This window comes from Pipistrellus kuhlii, unplaced genomic scaffold (genome assembly GCF_014108245.1).
Source record: "Pipistrellus kuhlii isolate mPipKuh1 unplaced genomic scaffold, mPipKuh1.p scaffold_m20_p_18, whole genome shotgun sequence".
NCBI classification, from domain to species: Eukaryota; Metazoa; Chordata; class Mammalia; order Chiroptera; family Vespertilionidae; genus Pipistrellus; species Pipistrellus kuhlii.
In genome coordinates this window covers 6,775,266-6,801,168 of record NW_023425493.1, presented here as the reverse complement: position 1 = coordinate 6,801,168, position 25,903 = coordinate 6,775,266, and the positions used below count along the sequence as shown (strand labels likewise).

The window sequence follows — 25,903 nt, the reverse complement described above, 5'->3', positions numbered from 1 at the left end:
CTGTCTACTAAAGGGTGAGGGGGTCCAGGCTGCTGACCTGGAGAATCAAGCCCTGGTCCACGTCCACCCTTCCTTCCTTCCGGGGCTTCGGGAGACATCACCCCACCTCCCACATCAGCTTCCCTCCCTGGAAAGCAGCCCGCACCCTGGAAAGTCCTTGCCTGCGGCTGAGCCCCCGGACAGGGGAGGTTGGTGCGAGGCTGAGGGGGCCTCACAGTCTCCCAGTGGTCATGGGGAGAACACACCTGATCTAGGAATTGGAAAACAGACACGAGGCCGGGAGCTTTGGACGACAACGTGTGTGAAAGAGGGTGTAGACAGACCCCAGGCCCGAGGCCACCGGGCAGCGGAGGGCGCCCAGAGTCACGGAGGCGTGGACCCTCGTTTCTGCTTCCCTGGCCGGGCCATTCCCCGCCAGCCCTCTGGAGTCGTCCTCCCTCCCAGGAAGCCAGGGAGCCGGCGGGTTGGGGGAGCACCCCGAACTGCAGAGCCCTCCCCGGGCCTGCCCCCGGCTCCCTGGCTGACCCCCTCCTCGGGCACCGGCCTGGGCCCGGGCTGGCCGCCGGCCGCCACGCCCACAGGCACCGGCCTGGCCCTGAACACGGCGGCGCCGGGAATAGGGCAGGGAGGGCCCAGGCCATCCTCCCACAGCCCCGGGGGTTCAGAGAGACACACAGCCGAACGCTCTCTCCACTTTATGCACAAGCACACACACACACTCACACATACACCCACTCCCGAGGCCCAGGAGGCCTCCGTCTTTGGCATCCATCTGTCCAACTCAGCTTTTCTGCAAGTCTGCGGCTCCTCTCTGCGCATGAATTAAATATGGCGTCTGTCTCTGTGCTGAGTCCCAGGCCGTTCACAGTTCACAGTACCGTGGGGGAGGGGAGGCGGAGACCCTCCAGGGCAGCCCCTCAGGCTGGGGCGGGGCGGGGCAGGGGCTGGTAGAGCAAGGCCTGGCCAGCCTCCCCTTAGCCTTGGCATTCAAGGTTCAGCCACGCATGGAGGTGCCCTCAGGGACACAGCGGGCACACTCTGGGGGGAGGGGGGCTGGAGAGGGCCTTCTCCTGGGGCCCAGGCCCCTCACACCGCCACCCCCTGTGCTGCCTGCCCCGCCATCCTCTGCCTCAGACTGTCCTTCTCATGACCACCCTTCGGGGTGGCTGGTGCCAGGACCGGGCGGAGCAAGGACAGGGCCACGGGGGGGGTTGGGGAGGCTGTGCCAGGCCCACGGAGCCAAGGCCAGCCTGGCACCGGCGCCGGGGTGACCCTGCCTATCTCGGCGCTGTCCCAGGGCCCTGGCCCCGGGCTGGCTTATCAGCACGCGGGGGTGACCAGCAGGAGCGGCTCCCGGGAAAGGCCGGGCAGGTCAGAGCGCGGGTCGGAGCTCAAGGGCAGTGTGTGCTCCCCGCCCACCAGCTTAAGGCAATCAGCCCCTCAGACTAGGGAGCCGGGCGGGCGGAGGCGCAGGAGTGCCAGGGGCAGTGCCAGGCCTCCGGACTCAGCGGGCAGCCAGCAGCATACGGGGCCTCTAGCGAGGAGGGGGAATGGGAACGGGGGGGGGGGGTAATGGAGTGGGGTAAGGCCTGCTATTTCCCCTCTTGTTCTGGGGGGAGGGGGCACCTGCTCCTCAGGGGCTTTGGTTCACAAAGGTCCCGGAAAAGGTGCCACGTCGCTTCCTGCTCTCAGAGGGGGAGAAGGGGAACGAGGGGCCCATAAGGGGGATCTACCAACGGGTGAGACAGGCCGGCCGGGGGGAGGCGTGTCCGGGGCACAGGCTCCACCCGGCCGCGGGGTCCTCCTGTCCGCGTGGGCTCTGGGCTTTGGGACGGAAAAGCCTCCGAGGTCCTCCCGCGCCTCTCCCCTCCTCCCCGGGCAGCTGATGGAGGGGTTGGTGTCTGGGCCGCGGCCACGGGGGAGACGTGGGGAGCGGGTCAGGACCCAGGGCTGCCAAAGGTCTTCCGGGCCGGCCGCCCCCTCAATCCTCCGTCCTCCGTCCTCCTGGGGCCGCCTGAGCCACTGGCCCGCAGCTGCTCCGGCGCCCTCTCCCTCCGGCCGCAGCTCAGAAGATGCTCTGTCGCCGGCCCTTCCCTCGCCCTGGAGCACAGAGGGGAAGAGGGGAAGAGGGGGTGCAGTGAGGTGGCCAGGCCGGGCCGGAGGGAGGTGCATGCTCCAGAACTGGGGGGAGAGCGAGCGAGCGAGGGCACCACGCACGTGGGGGCCAGTCAGTCCTGGGTTCAAATCCTGTCTCTGCGGCTTAGGAGCCGCACGCAGTCGAGACCTAACCTCTTCACAGCCTCAGTTTCATGGGCCGGGGAGCAGGACTCGCACCAACCGCAGGTGTTTTCAGGATTAAATGAGAAAATGCATGGGGAGTGCTGTCAGCTGTTTCTGTTTCCCAGACCAAGTACGGCTCTCCAGGGGGCAGGCTAGTTTGGAGAGCTCGGAGCGTGCTGAGAATGCACAGAGCGTGTGCCTTCAGGGCTGTGAGAGGAGCCAGTCTGTCTGGGTGGGGGTGGGGGTGGGGAGGGAGACAGCAGAGGAGGAAGCCTGGGCTGGAGATAGGGAAACCAGTCCTTCCCTGTCCCCAGAGGCCCCCGAAAGGGAGGCCAACGTCCAGGAGGCCATGCTGGTTTCCCATCACCAGAGGGGCTGCGGGGCCCCATCCCTGTCCCCTGAGAGGGAGGAGCAGCCTGTCCTGCCTCCTCTCCTAAAGGGGCGGGGAGTGGGGGGAGGTTCAGGGGTGCAAGGCCCTACCTGGCTGCTGGAAGGCCAGGCCCCGGCAGCCTGGGTCCTTCTGGAGCTGGATCTCCTTCAGGGAGAAGATGGAGGCGGCTGGAGGGGAGGACAGGGAGAGAGCTGGGTGGAGCCGGCCCTGCGCCCCACACCCAGAGTGCATGGGGCTGGGAGCGCCCCCTGGCTGGGGAACCCCTCCGTTAGGACTGACCCTCTCGGGCAGTCTCAGGCCCACAGTCTGACCCTTGGCTCACCAATGAGAACCGAAGGAGGGGAAGCCCTGGGCCCAGGCTGAGCAGCTGGACCGAGGGCCCTGGCCTTTGCTTACAGCTCCTCTGCCCACACCTGCTGCCCCCTTTCCTGGTTCCGGGGTGCCCCTCACCCCCACCCCCATCCCTCCGCCACTCACTGTCTGGGAGCTGGTGCACGCGCTCCCCCAGAGACCGGAAGTAGGGGTGGCTCAGGGCTGCCTCTGCGGATAGGCGGCTCTTCGACTCGTACTGAAAGCACAGGGGCCGGCTGGGGCCGGGCTGGCGGGCTGCGGGGACCCCTTTGGGACGCGGTCCCCCTGGGCTAAGCTAGATGCCCCCTCGACTAAGCTAGAGGGGGCCGAGTCTAAACCGAGAGGCCCTGGGTCCACGGCCAGCTCCCCGCTCAGCCCACCTGAAGGCAGCCTCAGCTCAGGTCCCACCCGCAGACAAACCAGGAACGGGACTTGGGGAGCGTGGCCTCCTCTCCGGATGGGAATGCAGCCGCTAAAGCCACCGCGATCGCAGCATTCACAGCAACGGCAGCGCGTATGCCATTCCGACCAGTACCCTCTCCGCCCAGTGCGCTTCCTTCCAGGCGCGCCCCGTGTTACGTGCGTGCCTGCCATCCTCTCGGTTTGGCGTGCACTGCACGGAGGACCGACAGGTTCCACTCTGCCTGGCGGACACAGGCACAGAGCCGTCCCACCGCCGCCGGCCCAGGCTGCACGGCCACTCAGGGGGTCTGAAATGGCTTTTGGTTCTGAGCGCGCCCACTCCGAGTCAGCGGGGAAATGGTGCTTCTCTGGGGCCCGGAGGGTGGGGGTGGGGGTGGGGGTGGGGCGGGGTGGACAGTGGCGGGGAAGGGGCAGTCCTGACGTGTGAGCGGGTGAGCACAGAGGCGGGTGCAGGGCCCGGGCGGGGTCGTGGGCTGCGGCTGCCTCTGGCTGCCCCTGCCTGGCCCCGCGGCGGGCACACTCACCAAGAGGAGGCTGGTGAGGAGGTGGATGCCTTCGGAGTCCAACCTGCAGGAGGAAGGAGCTGGCACAGGCCTGGCCTGGGGGACGGGGGTGGGAGGGGGGCACCCCCAGGAGGGACAGCCAGGACCACAAGCAGGAGAGGAGGGGGGGGGGGGAGGCAGGCTACCTGGGAACGTGGCTGATGAGCGGCTGGGGGAGGTACCGGGGGAAGTTGTAGGCACGGAACTCAGGCTGGTCCACCACTCCCGGCCACGTCTCTTCTGTGGGGGTCCCTAGGGAGACACAAAAGGGGTGGGGGGCGTGGTGAGGGGCCAGGGAGGGGTGCACTGTAAGGGAGGAGATGGAAAATGGCCAAGTGCCCTGGGTCCTCGCCCTGCGGGGAGCAGGCCCCTGGGTGCGCTTGGGCTGGACAGAGTTCTGTCGCCCCCTGGCGGTCACATGGGGGGAGCGCAGGAGACTGACCGAGGAGTCGGAAGATGAGGTGCAGCTCCTCCTTCACTGTGGAGCCGGGGAAGAGGGGCCGCCCCGTGGCCATCTCGTAGTGAATGCAGCCCACGCCCCTGCGGGGAGCAACGGGCAGGGCGCGTCAGGGACGGCTGCTCCCCCGCGATGCCCTACCCGGACAGGGGGGGGGGCTCAGGTACCTCCTGGCGCTGGGGTGGCTGGCCCAGCCCCCACTACAGCCTCTATGGGGGTGTCCCGGGCTCTAGGACGCGCTGCCTGCGCCCCTTTCCCTCCGTAGGGGTTGCTCTGCACGGCCAGCACCCCCTGACCGTTCCTTAAGCTGTGTTGCCTCAAACCCTGTCCACACCCTGTTCCCCTGCAGACCCCCAAGGCCCTGGGCACAATCGCCCAGCATCGGAAGCCTGTGTTTCCATTTTGGCTTTTGAATTCATACAACAACAAATAAGATCCGTGTCAATGTTTAAAGGAATATATTCTTTCTAAAACGTCCAGCAGAACGGATGCTTGGGCAAATCATCATCTTCACTGGGGGGCTGGAGGGCTGGGGGACGCCAGGAAAATATTTCAGAAGCACCGCTCGGAGGGGTCTGCCCAGAGGCCGGGAACCCCAATGTGGTGCAGGCTCCACCCTTGAGCATCCCGTCCGCCAGGATGCCACCACGTGGGGCGGCCGAAGGGGGTCTGGGGGTGTGGAAGGCCCCCCCTCACCCCGTCACCCCGTCACCCCGGGCCCCGGGACACTCACTCACCACATGTCGATGGGGGTGGAGTACTCCGTGGAGCCCAGCAGCACGTCGGGGGGCCTGTACCACAGCGTCACCACCTCGTTGGAGTAGGTCTTCGTGGGCACGGACTTGGCCCGGGCCAGGCCTAGGGACACACGTGTCACGGGGCACAGCCTCTCCTCCCCTGGGCGCCCGCGGCCGGAGGGGGCTGTCGCGCTCCCGGCGGCCCCGGCTGCCGTCCGTCCGTCCGTCCTCACCGAAGTCCGCCAGCTTCAGCTCCCCCCGCCCGTTGATGAGCAGGTTCTGGGGCTTCAGGTCCCGGTGCAGGATCTTGCGGCGGTGGCAGTAGGCGAGGCCCCGGAGCAGCTGGAACATGAAGATCTGGGGGGGAGGGGAGAGACGCGTGTGTGTGTGTGTGTGTGTGTGTGTGTGTGTGTGTGTGTGTCAGTGAAAGGGAGTGCATGTCCCATGGCTGGGCCTCGGATGGCGACAGGGACTGGGCAGGGCGAGGGGCTGGCTCTCCTGCCCACACTGCACCACCCACCCCTGGGCTCCATGCACCCCAGGGAACCCAACTAGAGGGGAGAGAACAGGAACACGGGGAGGGCAGGCGGACAGTCCTAGGCCGGGAAGCCCAGCTTGGGGAGATGGGGGGATGCGCTTGGTTCTCTGACAGACACCAGAGGAGGTCCTTCGTCCCTCTGAGCTGCCCCATCCTGCCAGGAGACTCCTGCTCCAGCTGACAGGCGGGAGCACTCATGGTGGGGGGGGGGGGGAGGAGAATATCAACAGCAAGACAGCTGCAGAGGGTGTGTCTGGGAGGTGGGCTGAGGCGCTCCGCGCAGTGCCTGGTCCTCTCTGAAGGGCACTGCCCCTCCCTCCGTCTTCCTCGGAAGCTCTGAGCAGCCTCGCCAGCCTCGGCAGCCTCGCCAGCCAGGGCCCTTGGAGGGGAGGGAGCTCCCACGCTGGGCTTGAGGACAGGCGGGTGCCGAGGTGGAGGGGGCCTGCGTGCGTGCGGGGTCCCTGCCAGAGGCGCTCACCTTGACGTTGTGCATGCTCATGAGGTTCCCACAGTGGTCTAGGTACTGCTTCAGGTCACTGTCCTGGAAGACAGAGCCGCTCAGCCCCTCAGCCGTGCCCCATCCTGTCACCGGCTGGAAGCCCCCCACCCCCCATCCGTCTCCCACCCCACCTGCTCCGCGTAGGCCGAAGCCCAGGAGTGGGACAGGTCCCTGCTCCAAGCTGCCCTTGGGCCTGGAACATCGGAGAACTGATTCTAGAACAAGACCTGGGACATCCCCTCTCCCCCCGTCCCCGCCCCCGCCCCCGCCCCCGCCCTGAGGGGAGAGGCTCCCGCTCACCAGGTACTCGAACACCAGCGTGAGGGACCGCTCCGTGTGGATGAGGTCGTGCAGGGTGACGATGTTGGCGTGCTTCAGGTTCTTCAGCAGAGACACTGGGGAGACAGGCCACCTGGGTCCCAGCACCCCGCCTGCCGCTCAGGCCCCCTCTTCCTGCAATGACCCACCTCCCCCCCAGGCCCCTCCCCGGAGACCCCCGGGGCTCAGGACCCCAGGGGGCGCTGTACCCTCTCGGATGGCGGTGCAGGGCGCGCCCTCCTCGTGCTCCAGCCGGATCTCCTTCAGGGCCACGAGGTTCTCCGTCAGCTTGCTGCGCCCTTTGAAGACGGTGGCGTAGGTGCCCTGGGGAGAAGCACCCCGTGGCCCCGGCAACGCTCGGGTGCTGCTCTCCTCTGCCCAGCCCCCACCCCCCCGACTTGTGCCCCGGCTGGGGCTCTGACTCCAGTGGGAGCACCCTGTCCCCTTCCCCCTCCTTCTCTCTGTGAAGCATCCCCAGCTCCTCCCGCTCAGTGTGACTGTCCTCCCCAGCCCCCAGCAGACCGCACAGGGCCCCTCCATCCTAACGCCCGTGTGTTCTTCCTGCGGCTGCTGTTTGCGTAGGTCCCTGGGTTTCTGCAGGGAAAGGGCTGTCTTCCTCCGCTCTGCACCCCTCCGCCCGCCTGCAGCCTCACACATGAAGCCTGTGGTCTCAGGAGCAGCTGACAGCCCTTAGCTGCATGCCAGGCACCGAGTGCCAACCCCCAGCAGGCCTGTGCGGGCGGCCAGTCAGGTCCCCGTCTGACAGAGGAGGAACCCGAGGCACAGAGCGGGCGCAGAGCGGGCCCAAGGCCACAGAGCCGGTACCTGGTCAGGTTCGGGTTCGAACTCAGACAAGAAATACTTGCATGAAAAAAAATACACCGGAGCCCTAACCGGTTTAGCTCAGTGGACAGAGCGTCAGCCTGCGGACTGAAAGGTCCCAGGTTCGATTCCGGGCAAGGGTATGTACCTGGGTTGTGGGCACATCCCCAGTGGGGGGTGTGCAGGAGGCAGCTGATCTATGTTTCTCGCTCATAGATGTTTCTAACTCTCTATCCCTCTCCCTTCCTCTCTGTAAAAAAAAAAAAAAAAATCAATTAAAAAAAAATTATATATATGTTTAAAAATACACTGGATCCTGCCCAGAGCCTACGGGCCACTCCATCCTCACACCCTCCTCCAGCACCTAGACGCCCCTCAGCACCTGCCAAAGGCTGAGCCCAGCTGCCCAGCCGGGACCGTGTGCCCCTGTGGGCAGGGGCAGCGAGGGGATAGGTCAGGGCGGGCGGGGCAAGACCCTGTCACTCCTCACCATCCTGCTGGCTGCCCTGAGAAGGCCAGACCCAGCCTCTTACCTCCCCCAGTTTGTCCAGTTTCACGTACGTTTCCAGTTTCCCAAAGCCGATGTCTGACTGAGAGGAAGAGACGTGGGGTCCTGTGAGCTGAAGGCCTCACCACCCCTCCCCCACCCCACCTCCCCAGGAGGAAAGGTAACAAGACCCCCATGGGGAAGAGAGAACAACGGAGGCCACAGACCCTCCCTCTTCTCCTCTCCCCTCTCCCGCTGGGCTAAAGGAGGAAGGCCTTGGGAGCACCCTGTCTAGCTCGGTCTGTGTGAGGTCACGCAGGGACTCTGTCTTTCCCTCCCCGGCACCTCGACTGCCCAGTTCACACCCCTGCACCCCAGGAGCCTCTCTCGTCAGCTCACTTCCTCCAGCTCAGTGATACCCAACCCTTCACAATACAGACCCCGGGCCAGAGTCTGATTCTGTGGGTACCCAGGGTGGGAACCAGAGTCGGTGTTGAGGAAAATGCTCCCAAGGAAATACGAGAGCAGCCAGGACTGGAAAGCAGGCACCGGCTGGTCTATTGATGTCACTGCAGTGGAGACCCTGGGGCCCAGAGGCTCACCACCAGCCCTGGTGGGACCCACCCATAGAGTGAATGCTGACCAAGGATGTAGGTCTGTAGGAATCCGCTATGACCAGCAGGTGGCGCCAGAGGCCCAGGGCCATCCCTAGGAACTGCTGCGGCCTCAGCACAGGCCGAGCCATGTGCGTGTCCATGTTTGGGAGATGGTGTCCCACCCTGGTTATCTCTGACGGATGCTCTGGGGACTCACCAGGGACGCTCGGCGGGACATGCGGCTCAGCGGTTTGGGCATCTCTGGGCTCTCCAGCTGCAGCTTCTGCAGGAATTCCTGGGGCAGGCGGATGTCCACGGGCAGGGAGAGCCTCTTGCTGATGTCCTGCAGGGGCCGGGATGAGACGTGGGCAGTGTTTGCTCCAGGGCAGCTGGTGCTGTGAGAGCCGTGCCTCACACCCTGGGCCTGGCCTTCCCTGTAGAGCAACTCAGCGGGGCCGCGCCCCTGGCTGCGACCCAGGCTCCCAACTGCCTCCACGAACACCCAGCCTGGTGGCTATGTGTCCTCTGGAGGCCCTGACCCCTCTTGGCCAGTGTTCCCACCTGTGCACTGGGGCTCCTGCGGACACTGTAATTCATACGCTCGGGTCCCTGGCTCACAAGAACAATAGTTCGGTTGTCAAACCCTTGCTATGTACCAGGACTGTCCCAAGTGCTTGGCATGCGTTAGCTCATCTAATCTTCATGGTGCCCATGTGAGCACAAGGTGACTGCAGCGCACAGAGGCGGAGGAGCTTGCTCAAGGTCACCGCACTAATCAATGGCCGAGCTGGCATCGGAGCCCGTGAGGTCTGGCTCCAGGGCCACCTCCCTCCTGGGCACGCGTGAGCGGCTGCGTCCTGCCAGGCCCCACGGGACGGCCCGAGCCCTCACCTCCATGGAGAAGCGGCGCTGGCTCGGCCGCCGGTACTGCCTGCCGGGGGACGGCGGCCTGGGCTCCTCCAGGCCGTCTGTGGGGGAGAGGGTGCTGGGCTCTGGCGGGGCGTCTCTGCCAAGAGGACCGAGCTGCAGATCTGAGAGGGAGAGGCATCAGCTGCCCTCCCTGCCCCTCTGCCCGGGGGAAGTCCCCGTCCTCCCTCTGTCCTCCCCCACGGCCAGCAGTGCCGGTGTGGGGTGTGGGGTGTGGGGTGTGGGGTGTGGGGTGTGGGATGTTGGGTGTGGGGTGTGGGGTGTGGGGTGTGGGGTGTGCGGTGTGGGGTGTGGGGTGTGCGGTGTGGGGTGTGGGGTGTGCGGTGTGGGGTGTGCGGTGTGGGGTGTGCGGTGTGGGGTGTGGCCTGCGGGGTCCAGGGCCAGGAGGGGTGTTGGGGGAGTGGCCTCACCCTCCTGGTCCCGGCTGTGCAGCTGGCTGAACTGCTCTGCGAACTCCGTCAGGGACTCCTCGATGGTCTCGGTGCGGGGCACGGACAGGGAGAAGCGGCGCTTGAAGTTCTTCATCTTATTCATGATCGGCCGGGCAGGCAGGCAGCGGTCCTGAGGCAGCGGGGAGGAGGGCCAGCGTGAGAAGGCGGCCACAGGGAGCGGCGTGTCTCCGTCTCTCCGTCACGCTCTGGGGCCCTGCCCGGGGAGCCGGGCTGAGCCTTCTGCACCGGCTCCAGCTCCCAGGCCTCTCCTCCCTGGGGGCCGACCTGGGCTTCCCTGCTCCCAGGAAACACGCACAGGAGGACCCGGCAGAACGGGCGGCACCGCTCATCATGGCAGCAGGACGGGCCCAGGGGGTCCTGGAGGCCTCCCGGGGCCAGAGGGGGACCTTTTAGCGGCTGGAGGTCTGGAGGGAAGGCTGAGTGGCAGGGAGGGCACCAGCTCTTTACCAACCTCTGTGTGAGCTTGGACCTGTCTGCAGCCTCACGGACGGATGCCTACACACTAAGTATCATCCTGGCTTACACCTTCGCGACAGAGTCTGGTCCAAACCCCATTCATCCTGGAGGCTCTGGCTGGCTTGTCCCGGGAAGTGAGGGAGGAGGTGGGTGCCCCTGAGCTGGCCCAGCCCCGTCTCTGCAGCTGAAAAGGGGAAGGGCAGGAGCCGCTGAAGGTCTCAGGGGAAACTCAGAGAGGCCCCCCGAGGAGCCCCAAGTGGGAAGGGCATCTACTGCAGAGGACAGCGGGGGAGGGGTGGGCCGCTCTGCTGGCTCTTGGGGGCCCTTTCCCCAGCCGGAGGGGTTCCCCCTGCAGCTCCTCAGCCCTCTTGCCTCCGAGCGAGGGGACTTGTGCACTGCTTCCTCCCGAAGACCCTTCCTTCCGTGTCCTGCCCGGAAAAGCCAGACTGGGGCTGTCCCTCCTCCCGCCACCGTTTCATAAGCTCCCTCTGCGGCCATCCCCTCATCCTGCGCTGCCCACGCTCCCTCAGCTGCAGTGGGGCCGGGGCCAAGGACTCTCGCAAGGGCCCCCCACCCACACATCTGCCAGGAAGGCATGGGGGCCGGTCCTGCACCCCCTCCCAGCTTTACCCACGCACCAGACACTGCCCATCCCCAGAGGATGCTCTCAGCCCTGTCACTGGCTACTACCCAGTTGCCAAGGCAACCAGGCCCCTCCCGAATCCTCCTGGTTTAAGGGATTATGGGTCAGTAACATGTTTGCTTGGCCTAATGATCACATCCTCCTGTCCTCGGCCGGAAAGAACCCTGCCAAGGGTCCCTCCCTTCCCTGGGCCCGAACATTCCTGGCTGCCCCCAAATGCACTTAAGGTTGGGCCCCCCAACTCCCCGGAGCCCCAACACTACACCGGGCATGGCCAAGCTTCCTTCCTCGGGCTTGTGCCTCTCAGAACCCAGGCCTTGGGTCCACACTGCCAGCTAAGCCTTCCTCGGTCAGTGGGCCCTGAAGTCTCGCTCAGTTCTGCTCAACAAACGAGGACTGAGTACCTACTGTGTGCCAGGCATTGTGCTAGAGGGGCCTAGGGGCCCAGTGACAGGGGGCCTCGGCATACCCTGCCTATCACTCACTGCCCAGCATGACGGGAGCATGGAGACGGCTCCATGGTAAGGGTCAGTGGTTCACAAGGCTGGCAGGACATGGGCATCACCAGGAGGTTTTGTAAAAAGTTCAGATTCCCGTCCGGCCGGCGTGGCTCAGTGGTGGTGGAGCGTCGACCTAGGAACCAGGAGGTCACGGTTCGATTCCTGGTCAGGGCACACGCTCTGGTTGCAGGCATGCGGGAGGCAGCTGATCAACGATTCTCTCTCAACATTAATGTTCCTGTTTCTCTCTATCTCTCCCTTCCGCTTGGAATGCAATAAAAATATGTTTTTTAAAAAAATTCAGATTCCAGCCCTAACCGGTTTGGCTCAGTGGATTGAGCATCAGCCTGCGGACTGGAAGGTCCCAGGTTCGATTCCGGTCAAGGGCATGTACCTTGGCTGCGGGGAACATCCCCAGTAGGGGATATTGCAGGAGGCAGCTGATCGATGTTTCTCTCTCATTGATGTTTCTAACTCTCTATCCCTCTCCCTTACTCTTTGTAAAAAAAAAAAAAACAATAAAAAATATATTTTAAAAAATTCAGATTCTTGGGTCTCACTCTGGTTCTGGAACTGAGGATCTGAGGATGGCACCGGGAAAAAGCATCTTAATAAAAAGCCTCCCCGGGATCTGGCAGGAGCCACGGTGGAAGCGCGAGGCCCAAGGAAGAGCGGGTGACGAACCCGGGTCCCGCCTGCCGGCCTGGCCGCAATGGGGTATCCTCGGACCTGGGGAGCAGCTGAGGGTGGAGAGCACATGGAGTGGAGCAGGAGGACCCCCGAGAAGGGAAGGGAATGTCTGCCAGGCACAACTGACACCCCAGACTCGATCACCGTTACCCAGGGGGTCGGGGGAGCCAGGCACTGGGCTCCCTGAGGTTTGAGCTCTGCCAAGAGGGCCAGCCACGCCCCCTTCTGAAAACAGGAGACCCCCTGCCCCTGTAAAGCTGTGTGTGCTCAGCAATCCGCCACCAGGACCCTCATATCCTTGCTCTCGCTGTGTAGGAGGGCGGGGGGCTCATTGAAAGCCACGGGGGGGGGGGGAGGCCCCCAACTTCTGCACAACAAAGGAGGCCCAGGCCTGAATGGCACCTACCCTCCCCCTGTTCCCTCAAAAGCAAGGAGTCACCCGCTTGGGTTGGGGGTGTTGGGACGGGGAGCCGAGGCGGGTGGGACCGGGACAGCTGACTGGGGCAGGCAAGGCGGAGGGATGGGGACCGGCTGTGGTCCCCCGGCCCGCGGAGAGACCGAGGGGAAGTGGCTGTGGCGGCAGCAGCGGGCGCGATGGAGGTTAGAGGCAGGGATGGACTTCCGGAGGGCGACAGGGGAGCAGGTGGCAGGGTGGTGACCAGGGCAGAGAGTGGCTGCCTCTCTCCGCGGGGGACAATCGGGGCATTGAGCCCAGCAGGGTCTTGGGGGTGACAGGGCAGACTGGGCAGTGAATGGTCTGTTGTTTCTTAGGTCAAGACACAAGATGCCTCTGTCGCTTTTCCCTGGGGAGCGTCCGCTCCTCCGATTTGGGAGCCGCGGGGGGGAGGGGGACAGGAAAATGGCCTGTCACCTTGTGGTGTCTGCCCCCACCCCCATATGGGGACAGAAGGGCCCAGTGTGACCCTGCGCGAGGCCAGCCCGGGGCCGGGCACAGGGTGGCCTTTGTCCCCAGGCCAGGGAGCCAGCTGGGCTTGTCCTCGTGCAACTGGTGCCAGGGCAAGAGGGAGATGGGCGCCCAGGGGTGCTGGCTGGGGTGGGGTGGGGTGGGGGATGGGGAAGGGGCACAGCGCCCTCCGGAGCGGGGAGCTGTGGGGCAGGGCAGGGAGAGCGCCCTGCACAGGCCTTCCTTCCTGTGCCCCATGCCCAGGTACGTCTGAAAAGCTCCCTGCCTGCCTGCCTCCTGCTTCCTCCTGGGCACACACCGGCCAGCCCCGAACGTCCTGCCGCTGCCGGAGGCGTGGACGGCACAGGAGGAAGGAGGCGGCGCCGGGCCAGGAGGAAACGGACACTCGCCCGGAGGCCACTGCCTATCCAGGAGCCAGGGCTGGAGTCCCGGGACCTGGGCACCAGGCACCGTCCCGACCCCTCGCTGGCCACGGGGACCCCAGGCTCACAGAGGGGAACGGACTCGCTCAGAACCTCCTGGAGTCGCCACGTGAGGAGGAGAAAGGAGCCACGTGGTCTCCGACCTGGCGCGCTCCCCACTGCCCGTCCCCGAGTCCCCCTCCCTGTGCCCGAGGCCGTGTGGCTCTCTCCTCCTCCAGCCTCCCCCACCCCCACCCTGAACGAGAAGCCCGCCCGGGCTTAAATCGGGTGCCACCACCAGCAGGCTGCAGGATGGGGGTCACGTTATAGAATCCTCCGCTTTGGCTCTGGGCACTCGTTCGATGATTACGTGTCGAACAACTACTATGTGCCAGGAACGGTGGTTGACACCAGGAGTCTTGTGAGCAAAACAGACATGCATATCCCCCCCCCCCCCCCCACTTCATTGCGTCCTAGTCCAGGCAGGGAGGGTGGGCGCGGGCAGAGACGTAAATGAAGTCACCACCAGGGCACGTTGGGCGGTGGCGGGGCGATGGAGGAGACACGGCTGGGAGGCGAGAGCGGCGGGGGCGTGGCAACCTGACTCGGGCGGCCGGGAGGCCTCCCGGAGATGGTGGGTGGCGTCTTCCTGGGAAAATTCCAAGTAGGCCAGGGAAGGAGGCTGGTGGTGTGGAATCTGGGGAAGCAGGTGAGCGAGGGAACAGCAGGGGCAAAGGTCCTGAGGCAGAAGTGGGGGCCTGGCTGGAGAGGAGGCCAGAGGGGAGCACCGAGCAGAGCAGATTGCGTTGGGGCCCCTCAGGACTTGGGAGGGTGCAAGTGGATGAGAGATATGATCCCACTCAGATGTGATTTAATTTTTTACAACGATATATTGCTTTTTAAAGTATCTCGATATATTCTTACGGATCTTAGAGAAGAAAGGAGAGGGAGAAAGAGATAGAAACATCAATGATGAGAATCAACGATTGGCTGCCTCCTGCACGCCCCCGACCGGGGATCAAGCCCACAACCTGGGCATGTGCCCTGACCAGGAATCGAACCATGACCTCCTGGTTGATGCTCAACCATTGAAGCCCACCAGTCGAGCCACTTAGATTTTATTTTATATATATATATATATATATATATATATATATATATATATATATATATTTACAGATAGGAAGGGAGAGGAATAGAGAGTTAGAAACATCGACGAGAGAGAAGCACCGATCAGATGCCTCCTGCACACCCCCAACTGGGGATGTGCCCGTAACCAAGGCACATGCCCCTGACGGGAATCAGACCCTGGACCCTTGAGTCTGCAGGCCGATGCTCTATCCACTGAGTCAAACCGGTTATGGCCGAGCCACTTAGGTTTTAAGCAGCTCCCTCTGGCTGTGGGGTTGAGAACAGACTGTGGGCAGGAGGCTATCAGAGGTCCAGAGAGAGAGATGGCGGAGTCTGGGTCAGTGTGGGAGCAGCGGGGTGGGGAGGAGAGGGAGGGTTCTGGAGGCATCTGCAAGGTGGGGAGCCGAAGGCCCGCGCAGAAGGGCTGCCCCTGGGCTGTGAGACAGGGGCCAAGCAGGGCTCGGAGGCTTCGGGCCAGAGCAGCCGGGAGGATGGGCGTGAGGAATGCTGGGAGCAGGGCTTGCCTGGCGCGGGGAGGAGTGGGATTTGGGCAAGTGTCCGATGGCCAGAGGACATGTGCGTGGAGACGATGCGTGAGCTGACACGACACGGCACCCGCCCCGGGGAGGCGCCCAGAAAAAGGTCAGCTCTCCTCCCCTTTCCCGCTCAGACGTGATGTGCCCGGAAAGGGGCCCCACGGAAAGCTCCTCGGACACCCCTCACAGCCCAGAGGTGCTCTGAGGAGGGTGGGGGTCAGCTTCCCTTCTTCACCTCCGGGAGCAGCTGGAGGCCTGGGTGCAGGCTGGAGGCCTGGGTGCAGCGTGCATACAAGAGACAACCTCCCGAATGAAGCACCACTCCCAGCCTGCACCCAAGGCCCTTCACGGTCTGGGCCCCCTTCCTCTCTGGCTCTGCTCTCCTCCTCCCTCCCTGCCACCCTCGCTCTGCTCCAGGCCAGGCCCCTGCATGCAGTTCTGGTCTTGGGTCTTCAGAAGCTTCCCGGAGCCCCCAGGACCCGCTCTGACCCCCGCCTCCGGCTGCTGGCTTGGGCCGGCTGTTTCCCAGCCCCGAGGAGTACGCGCTCGGTTCCGGGTGCCGGTGGGACACTTCCCTCGTTCCGTGTTGTTTGTTTTGTGGTGTTGTGTTTTGGATCTCAGTCTCCCGAGGCCCTGGGGCAGAGGCTGAAGGAGATCCCTTCCAACGGCACACCTTCTGGAGCCCAGCGGGTCTGACCCTCAGTCCCAAGGCTGACCACCTTCTGCTGATCCCCTCTGCGGCCCACTCCCTGCCCCCACCTCGGCCCCTCAGCCGCGTGGGGCCTCTGGGCAGGTTTCAAAAGAACCGGAGGCCACGGCCGACCAAGTGCGCAGACGTCAGGAGCTGAGACCTCAGACACTCCCTCCCCGCCCCGTGAGAAAGGTGCCTGCAGGGAGCCAAAGAGAGCATCTCTCCCTTCACCCTCTCACCGACCCTGCCCTGCCGGCACAGCCTGAGGTTTTAGTTTCCTCGCCTGGGAGGAACCTCAGGGGAAGCTGCCTGAAGCCGGGAGGCAAGGGCAGAAGCCGAAGCCCTGGGCCCTCAGCACAGACCTCGCCCCGCCCAGCTCCCACCTGCAGGCCAGGCGGCCAGCCTGGGCCCTCTGGGTGGCAAGAATCTAGGAAGACTGCGCGGCCTGCATCGCCCTGCCAATGCACAGACACTCAGGGCTCAGGGCTCCGAGAGGATCCCCACAGCCTCTGCTTGGAATGCAGGATGCAGAGGGAGGAGGGAAGGCCTTCCGAGAGCGAGGTGCACGAAACTCCAGGAGGGACGCCAGGTGGGGAGGGAGGCCCAGCGCCTGGGGCTCAGCCGGGTGGCACGGCTCGCAGTGAGCGCCCGGTGCCACCCAGGCCTGCTCTCCCAAAGTCTGCAGCTTGAAGTCCGGGGAGAAATCCCAGCTCTCCCACCTGGGCAGACACCTGAGCCTCCGTTCCCTTGTCTGCTACGTGGGGATAACACCTAACTTCCCCTCTGCCTGCCATTGCTTCCCTTTCTCGGCGGCTTTCTGATGCCGTCACTCCCCTTCCATGGGACACTGCCCTCGGGGAGAAGCCCCGACTGGAGGGCCCGGCAGGGCGGACCTCCGATGCTGCCGCCCCTGCCTCCCTGCCTCGGCTCTCACCCCTCCGGGGAATGTGCTGGGCACTCGCTCGCAGAGGAAACGAGCCTCTCACTTGCCCTTGGACGCCCTTCCTCATGTCCCCTTGGTGACCCCACCTCCTCCTCAACGCCAGTGTCCTTCGCCTGAGAAGCCGCATGGGACACCGCCTCCTTCCTCCAGGAGAAACGAGATGCTTCCTTTCTGCGTGCAGCCAGACTGGGGTGCCCTTCAGGCCAAGAGCAGTCAACATTCCCCACCCCCACACCCCGGGGCAGCACCTTGCATGGCATCAGGGACCAGGACCTCCCAGGGGCTCAGACCCAGGCCACTGTACCTTAAGGCTTGTTCAAGCCTCTTCCCTCCACAGATGGAGAGCCTCAGCCCCACTGAGGACAGGCCTGCGTTGCTGAGTCGCCAGGACACTCCGTCTGTCTGTGTACAGACATCTGGCTCCCTTCCCGGCTCCTTTGGCCCATGAGGGACCTGGGTCCAGGTTTCTCCCCATCAGGGCAGCCGCACCCTCGGTAGGTAGGGTTTAGGGTGGGCCTGGCCCTGCCCTCTCTCTGGACACACCAGAGCAGTGGCCGGCGAACTTCGGCTCTCGAGCCACAGGCGGCTCGTGAGCTGTAGTGTGCCGCTCCGTTGACGAAAGAGTTTGCCGACCACTGCCTTAGGGGAAAACACTTTTAAAATATTTTAATAACGTACCAATGTCTTTCACCTGAAGTCAAAACTTCTGGGTGAGGGTAATGCCTGACGCAGTGGTTGGCAAACTCGTTCGCCAACAGAGCGGCCAACCGCAGCAGCTCACGAGCCGCAGTTTGCCCACCACCGCACTAGAGCAAGCGAAGCGGCCCTGGACTCCCCGGGGCATTGTTCCGCCTGGCTGCTCCCGGCTCTCAGCGGGAAGTGGGACCCTGGATGGCGGGCCGGGGCCTCGAAGGGCCAGCGACCAGGGAAAGCCAGCGAAGTGCTCATGTCCTCAGGGCTCCATCCAGGAGCAACCTCCCCTACACACCTGCGGCGCTGCCCCTGTTTCCTCCAGCCGGAAACCCCGCCGGCCCCAGCCGGGCCAGCCCCTCCTCCGGGCCCCACAGCATCTGGACACCCCCCAAGCAGAGCCCCGGGCAACCTGTCCTGTTCACGTGTCTGTTTCCCCCGTTTACCTGTGAGTTTGTTAAGGACAAGCACTGGGTCCGACTCATCATTACACCCCATGCCCGACCCAGGGCCTGGCCCAGGGCCGACCCTCCCCTGACTGGCGAGAGGAAAGCTGGGAGTTCCTCCTTCCGGGAGCTGTTTGGAGGCAAGATGACGGACAGAAGACCGTCAGTTCCTGCCTGGACTCAAAGCCTCAGCCTAACCTAACCCTCCTCCGGCCAGCTCTTGGCCTCGATGGCAGTGGGGAGAGCGGGTGGGCAGGGGCAGAGGGGGCGGCTTCCTGAGTGGCAGCAGCTTCCTAAGTGAGGCCTGCAGAGGTCTCCTGGCTGGCAGGGGCCGCCCACAGTGAGGGTGGCCTCGGGCTGGGAAAAGTCCTCACGAGAGATTCCAACCGAACAGTCATCAAGCTGCGGCCTCTGCCAAAACCGGTTTGGCTCAGTGGATAGAGCGTCCATCTGAGGACTGAAAGGTCCCAGGTTTGATTCCGGTCAAGGGCATGGACCTTGGTTGCAGGCACATCCCCAGTAGGGGGTGTGCAAGAGGCAGCTGGTCGATGTTTCTCTCTCATCGATATTTCTAGCTCTCTATCTCTCTCCCTTCCTCTCTGTGAAAAAATCAATAAAATATATATTTTTTTAAAAAGCTGCGGCCTCCGGGCTCATGGGGTGGGGGAGGGTGGCAGGGGGCGTCCTCATAGGCTCCCATCTCTCAGGGGCACATTTCCAGAGACTCATGGGTCAGGCACACAACCCAAGCTCAGACTTAGACCTTGACCCCCCTGACTCCCTGACCTCCCCACCTCCAGCCCCTCTTTGTGGCCCCGCAGCAGCCCTAGGGAAATGGAGGCACAGAGATCACCTTCCGGTATGTTCTTTCTGGAGCCCCGGCTGCCGCTGGCCCGCGGCCTCTGGCGAGGCTTTGGATTTGCAGGTGATCAGAGGGGACCAGGCGCCATGCAGAGTCTGTCAGCGGGGTCCTGGCGCAGAGCCTCCCAGACCAGAGGCCGACGAGGCAAGACCTCCATCCCCACCTCTCCCTGCTTCCAGGCAGCCTTGCCTTCTAGGCAGAGGAGAGCCTCGCCCACTACATTCAAGATCCTCAGAGAAGGCCCCTCGCCTACCTACCGCCCATGGTTTCAAAAGCCCCGAGTCCAGAGACTTCTCTAAGGCCGACCTTCAGTCCCAAAGAAGGGCGCTCACACGTGCTCACCATCTCCTTCAAACCAGGGGGGGGGGGGAAGAGCAGCAAATCCACCCACTCCCCGGCCTCCCCTCGTCCCGACATGAGAACCTGTCACGGGACCCCGGTGAGCGGCTCTCGCCATGCCCAACTTTAGCAACGGAACGGCGGGGGCCGTCCGGGCTGCCGTCCCCGGGGACCCCTCGGCCTCAGGAGCAGGGAGGGCAGCGGGGAAGGGCTTCCCAGCATTTCTGGACCGTGTTCCTATTTATACTCCACTCTCAGCCCCACCCGCCCCCAGGCGGGCCCGCGCTACCCCCTGTCCGCATTCCAACAGAACCGGGCCAGCCTTCTCCGCGCCGCCTCTCACGTGCCTACTGGCCTCCCAGCCGCCAGGCTGGGCCCAGGCGACTGCTTCCACCGGGACTCTCCTACCCCCCCCCCCCCCCCCCACACACACACACACTGCTCCCTGTCTCGAAGGCACCTCTGGGCAGCGGCTGCACGTGGCTGTTCACCTGCCCTCTAATTGCCCCATCCGTGGCACCCTTCTTGAAGGGAGGAGCTAGTCTCTCTGTCACTTCCTAATTTCACAAGTAGCTGCTGGGCTCCAGGCATTGTCCTGGGCTCCATACCTTCCCTTCCCTTGGCCTCCTGCTTCTCCTCCAGCTTCTCCTCCTGCTTCTCCTCCTACCGTGTTTCCCCGAAAATAAGACATCCTCCGAAAATAAGACCTACTTACAGGTTTCCTTCTGAGTGAACTATAAGGCATCCCCCTGAAAATAAGGCCCCCCCCCAGGCTAAACATGAGAGATTTGGTCCACTGATTCTGAAAGAAATGGAGTCACAAGAAATTCACCAGGAAATTCAGGAATTGGATTGTTAGGATGATGTTCCAGAAGATGATGACGTGACTGTCATTGAATAAATGAGCAAATTCTTGATACTGTAGGATTCACAGTTTGTCTGGTTTGTGTTGACAACTACCGTACTACCGTAACGTATACAGGTAATAAATTTCCTTTATTTTCATTTAACAATAAATGTGTACCGTATTCTTCTTCATGGAAAAATAAGACATCCCCTGAAAATAAGACCTAGCGCATCTTTGGGAGCAAAAATTAATATAAGACACTGTCTTATTTTCGGGGAAACAGGGTACTTCTCCCTCCGTATCTGTGTCTGGCGGACTCACTTCCTCTCCCTGTCCCTGTGCGTCGGCACTCCCCAGAGTTCCCTCTTGGGCCCTTTGTGCACGCTCTTCCTGGTGACCTCATGTTTTCCAGCGGTGGAAACCACCACCCATGTGCTCGTGACTGTGGCCCACTGCGCCCCTGACTCTCACACGGGCAGGGCCGGCCGCCTGCCGGGCACCTCTGCCTGGATGCCCACCCCCTCACCGGGGGTCAGAGATACAAGAATCACCCCAGTGGGTTTAGGACAACGAGAGACAGTGAATAATCCGAGATGTGTTTTTAAGCAAAAAAAAAAAAAAAAAAAAAAAAAAAGGCAGACGTGTACAACTTGTAAAAGCTCTCTGTGTGCTAGATAGACACGTGTCATCCATGTACACATGTACATGCGAACACCATCTATAGTCCAGAAAGGTGTTAAGATGCTGACAGTAGTTACCCCTGGGGGGCAGAATTGTGGGTGATTTTAAGCCTTCTTTTTGCTGATTTACATCATCTAATATTTCCCATAATGAGCATTCCCTGCTCAGGTCGAAAGAAGTAACACTTCTTTCTAAGTGAAAGCAAAGTATTTTTAGGCCGAGATTCCAGGGCTGTTCAGCGCCAGCCTTGGGAGGACGGGAATTATCTGGAGCAGGGTCAACAAGCGTCTTCTGGCAAAGCCAGGCGGCCCGTGCTTCAGGCTCCGGGGCCATTCAGTCTCTGCAGCAACCCCAGACTCCGACCCAGGGGCCAGTGCCCTCAGACGGATGGAAACTCAGTGAGCTGGACTCGTGGGCAATAACATTTGAATTGTGTACAATTCTCAAGTGTCACAAAATATTAGCGTCTCCTGTGGAATTTTCCCCAGCCACATAAAACTGCAGAGCACATTCTTAGCTCATGGGCCCTCCTGAAACAGGCTGGCTTTGGCCAAGAGCCACGGTTGGCCAAGCCTTGCCCCGGAGCATCCGGTGCCTGTATGGCACTAGAATCTAGCACCCACCCTACCACGTAAGGCAAGAAGTTAGGAGACGGTGGCCCTGGTCAGTGTGGCTAGATGGTTAGAGCGTCGGCCCATGCACCAAAGGGCTGTGGGTTCGATTCCCAGTCGAGGGCATGTACCTGGGTGGCAGGTTTGATTCCCAGTCCCAGCCAGGGTGCATACAAGAGACAACCAATTGATGTCTGACTCTCTCTCTCTCTCTCTCTCTCTCTCTCTATCTCTATCTCTCTGCCTTCTCCTTCCTTCCCACCTTCTTAAAAAAAAAAAAAAAAGGCAATGGAAAAATATCCTCAGGTAAGGATAAACAACTAAGTAGCTCAGCGTTTGTGGGCATTATCTCATTGGAATCCGCACAACCACATGAAGTAACGCTAATTACTCTCCCCATTTGCCAAATGAGGAAACAAACACGGGTGAGCAAGTTCCCTCTTCTAGGCAGCCACTTACGGAATGGCAGAGGCAGGATGTGAGCTGACCCCTGACCCCAAAGCCCATACGTGGCATCCACCCTGGCCGTTGACAGGAGGGAGACGCTCAACAGGCAGAAAATGAACGACTGCACCAGCCATTACAGAGTCATCCCAGCCCCTAAGGCACATGTGTCAAACACAAGGCCCGCGGGCCAAATCCGTCCCGCCAGGCCTTGCAATGTGGCCCACACCGCGCTGTCATCACTGCACTCCTCTGCGTTTCCATCACAATGACAGTTTATGACTGTTCAGTAAACCATTCGGCCCGCGATTTAGGCTGGATTTTAGATTTTGGCCCCTTCTCTGATTGAGTTCGACACCCCTACAAGGGAAGACGTGAGTGTTGGGGGTGGGGCAGAGGCACAGGGAGGGACCATCATGCCGAGTTCCAGGACCGGGGTCTCATCACTCACGGTCCCCTTCGAAGTCCGGAACAGCTGTCTCCTCAGGGGCCACTCCTGTGACCAGAGAGCGTCAAGCTGAAACCACTTTGGCTCAGTGGATAGAGCGTCAGCCTGCAGACTGAAAGGTCCCAGGTTCGATTCCCGTCAAGGGCTTGTACCTTTGTTGCGGGCACATCCCCAGTGGGGGGTGTGCAGGAGGCAGCTGATCGATGTTTCTCTCTCATCAATGTTTCTAACTCTCTATCCTTCTCCCCTCCTCTCTGTAAAAAATTTTTAAAAAAAATTTTTTTTTTTTTTTTAAAGAGAGCATCAAGACCCTTTTCGGTTCAAAGCCAAACCCATCGCCGCCTGATCCCTCCTCCCCTGCAGACGGCACCACCGAGGAGGTGTCAGGAGCAGATGGCGCTCCCTCACACAGGAGGGCTGGCTGAGATGGGCCGCTGCTCTCCTCCTCCCGATGGGCGGCTGTGCCCCCGTGTCCCGCTCGGAGCCCCTGTGGGCCCAGCCACAGGTGTGTCAGGTCCTGGGTGTTTGACCCTGTCCCTGACCTACGTGAGCCCAGCCTGGGTGTGGGCTCTGCCTGTGTGTTCATAGCTGTGGGGACCAGAACAAGACAAGACTCCCCTGCTTGTGCTTGTCTGCTCCCGCCCCCGGAGGTGGGGAAGTGCCCACTCAGCAGCGAACGCCGGGAGGACAAAGGTGAAGGGTCCAGGTGGGGAGAGGAGAAGGGGTTATGGCGGGACACGGGGCCGGGGAAGAGAAATGTGACTCGTTCCCAAAGGGATCGAGAAGTTAATCAGGTGAGTCTGGACCCAGGCCAGCCACTCCCTCATGGACAACAGAGCAGAACAGGGACTGCAATTAATTAAGTGCTGGGGGAGGGGGGCGTCTTACCCCCGGGGGAAGAGGCCTGCCCCGGAGGCCTCAGAGGAGGAGGCTGAAGGTTCCCAGCTCCCAGTGCCTACCTCACTCATCCTGGGAGCTAGAGGATGTCCCCACGGCACAGATTCCTGGCTTCCTCCCGCAGGTTTCCATCCAGCCTGCGCCCCAGTCCCCTCATTCTCTTAGGCAGAGCCTTCCTCCCGAGCCTGGACGCGCAGGAGAGAGACCGAGAGCCGGGCCTGACGGGATCAGGAAAGCCTGCCTCGGTCTCTTTCTGCCCCAGAGCCAGCGCAGCGCCAAGACCAGGAAATCCCTTACTAAATAACCAGCAGCGGTACGAACAGCGCCTGGTCACGCAGCCGCTGCCGCGTGCCAGGAACCGTGCTCCTTCACGTCATCCACGCAACAACCCTCCGATCAGGATCCCCGTTTCCCAGATGAGGCGGCCGAGGCCGGGGGAAGAGGCTCAGAAATTTGCCGGGAGAGAGGAGTCGCACAGCTGGTGTGTGCTGGAGCGGGCCTCCGTCCGGCCCCTCCTCCCACCTTCTTTAGACCTCAAATGAGACACGGAGAGAAGGAGTCAGGGGAGAGCAAAGGAGATGCTGGACAAAAAGTACAAATGGGGTGTCGCAGGGAAAGGAGAGACAAGGTTGGGGTAGGAGCTGAGCCAAGCTCCGCCCAGCAGCATGGAGCCTGTGTGCCCGGGCACAGAAGGCACAGGTGGGCAGAGGATAGGGAAAACAAATGCAGCTAGAAGGCAGTTCTGTCTCCCAGAGGCCCCGGGAGAGGGGACGGGGAGGAGGGACGAGGGATCCAGCTTCCAAGGCGGGCATCTGAGCGCATGAGATCCCAGACCAGGAACCTACTCGCTCCTCAGATCTGGTGCCCCTTCTCCTGCACCCCATGGAGAGGCTGGCTCTGCCTGGCACAGGACACACAGGGATCTCTTACAGGAGCATCACCCCCATCCTTCCTTCCCCTCCCCTGGGGCTGAGCGGGAGCCAGAGGAGTCCGGGTGGGCTGGGGTCTCTCTCCTTTGATGGGGCAGAGGCTGAGCAGGGAGCTGGGGGTCCCCTCGACGTGGCCTGGCTCCCACCTCTGCAACTCTGGGAAAGCTGGTCTCTCAGAGCAGCTGTGTCCTCCCCTGGGACGGGGGGGGGGGGGGGGGGGGGGGGGGGACGACACACAACACCCACTCCTACAGCCATGTGACACTCTGTTCGGCACGGAGTAGACACTCTATGGTGGCCACCAGGGCAACCCACTGAAGCTCCTCTAGCTCTGGAGACCCGGCGAGTTTGGGGAGCATGACGGCGGGGAGTCTCCCGGGAACCCAATGGGCAGTGCGTTTGCAGGAGTGGGAGGAGGTCGGCCTCCCTGGCCCATCAGCTACGCAGCAGGCACCGGGGCAGGGCCGTCCTAGATGGCGGCTTTGGCAGCGTGACCCCTCCAGCCCGCCTGCAGGATGCAGACCCAAACCCAGGAGCCAACGTTGCCTCACTTTCCCCGAACCCTGAGCCACTGTGGCCCCAGCCCCTGCCAAGGCCAGGCTCCAGGCAGGGGGCCTGAGGGGACTGGGTGTCTTTGAGGATTGGGCTCCCTCGGGCCAGGGGCCAGGACGGTGCTGCGTGGCCGGCCCCAGCGGGAAAGGCCACCGAGCATGCCAAACCCCACAGGACGCTGACACAGGAGGGCCACACCACTGGTGTCAGTGAGTCACCCAGGGCCCCAGCCACCGTTGGGCAACCTCTGAGGGCTGGCCGGGCCTGGGGTGGGGTTCTCAGGGCTGACCTCCGCTCCGCGCTTCCCCAGCTCCCACCCCTGTGCCAGGAAGGGGTGCAGAGAGCACCAGGAAGAGGCCAGGGGTGCCTGGCGGGATGGGGACCCCACCGCACAGAAAACCAGCCGCTGTCTCACAGGCGCTTCCAGCACAGGCCTGCGTCCTGGTCCTCCGCACCGCATCTCCCACGCGGATCCTGGCCCCGCACAGCACCGCCCTCCTGCCCATGCCTTCCCCCGCAGGCGCCCACCATTCCCCGCTCCTCCCCCCACCCCCCAGGGAGGCCGTTAACCCTGGGCCGGGGCTCCCCCGGGGCCATGCCCCTCTGGGCTCCTGGGTGGGGAGGGAGCGGAGGCGGCAAACCCCAGAGGCTGCGCCCACCCCCTCCCACCACCTCCAGCGCCGGACCCTGCAGAGCCTCCCCCTTCACCCCAGGGCGCCCCGCCTCGCCCGCCCAGCTGGGCTCTAGAAAGTTCCCCGGGGATCCCCGAAAGCCCTTGGGGCAGCGATCTGGCCCCACACTCGCCGGTTCCCTCCTCGTCGCCGGAGCCGCCTGACCCTTGCCCTCCCCAGGAGGAAGGGCGCTCGGAAAGCCTGGCCAGGTCGGCCGCCGAGTGGAAAACTTTGCTTGCCAGGGTTCAGCCCGAGCTCGGGGGGTCCAGGGGAGTCCCGATGCGGACTCCGGGGAGGAGAGGGAGTGGGGGGTGCGGGGGAGAGAATGCAAACTCGCCCTCCCTCCGGAGCACCTGGGACGGGAGACTGGCATCGCCCGCCACCCCCAGCAACGCCTCGCGACCCCCCCCATCTCCCACGCCGCCGCTGCCCCAGCCTGCCCCAGGCTCCCCCACCCGCTCGCCCCCAGCAGGGGCAGCGGCGCCTTTAAGAGCTGCCCAGCTCACCTTTGCTCCGTTCCGCTGGCGCCGCGGTGCCCCCCGCGCCCCTCCTTCCCGGCCCGGCCGGCGGGACTCACCGCGCGTCCCGGGCCCCGGGGTGGGCGCCGCGCCCCGCGCCCCGCGCCCGGTCGGGGTCCCTGCCCCGGCTCCGAGGTGCCGGCCCTGCTCCCGAAAGGTGAGCGGCTCCCCGAGCGGCTGCAACCTGAGCTGGCTGGGAGGGTGCAGGGGAGGGGAGGGGAGGAGGGAGGAA

General features: G+C 63.2%; 1 protein-coding gene across 3 annotated transcripts; it reads right to left on the bottom strand.

Annotated features, from left to right (window-relative positions):
- Nucleotides 1–680: 680 nt before the first annotated feature.
- CDK18 (cyclin dependent kinase 18) lies at nt 681–25,903 on the bottom strand. 3 transcript variants are annotated; one of them, XM_045583050.1, is made up of 16 exons: nt 25,731–25,903; nt 9,779–9,929; nt 9,333–9,409; nt 8,659–8,784; nt 7,892–7,948; nt 6,746–6,860; nt 6,519–6,613; nt 6,198–6,260; nt 5,415–5,538; nt 5,182–5,302; nt 4,430–4,527; nt 4,134–4,239; nt 3,970–4,012; nt 3,149–3,239; nt 2,761–2,838; nt 681–2,100 (listed from the first exon to the last, which is right to left on the bottom strand). In XM_045583050.1, the coding sequence occupies exons 2-16, from the start codon at nt 9,900–9,902 to the stop codon at nt 2,066–2,068; spliced, it is 1,353 nt and encodes a 450-aa protein (XP_045439006.1). In that variant the 5' UTR covers nt 9,903–9,929; nt 25,731–25,903; the 3' UTR covers nt 681–2,065. The 3 variants fall into 3 exon arrangements, with proteins under 3 accessions (XP_045439006.1, XP_045439005.1, XP_036298572.1); XM_045583049.1 differs by having other exon boundaries at nt 9,333–9,472; nt 9,779–9,910; nt 25,708–25,902; XM_036442679.2 differs by having other exon boundaries at nt 9,333–9,472; nt 25,731–25,902.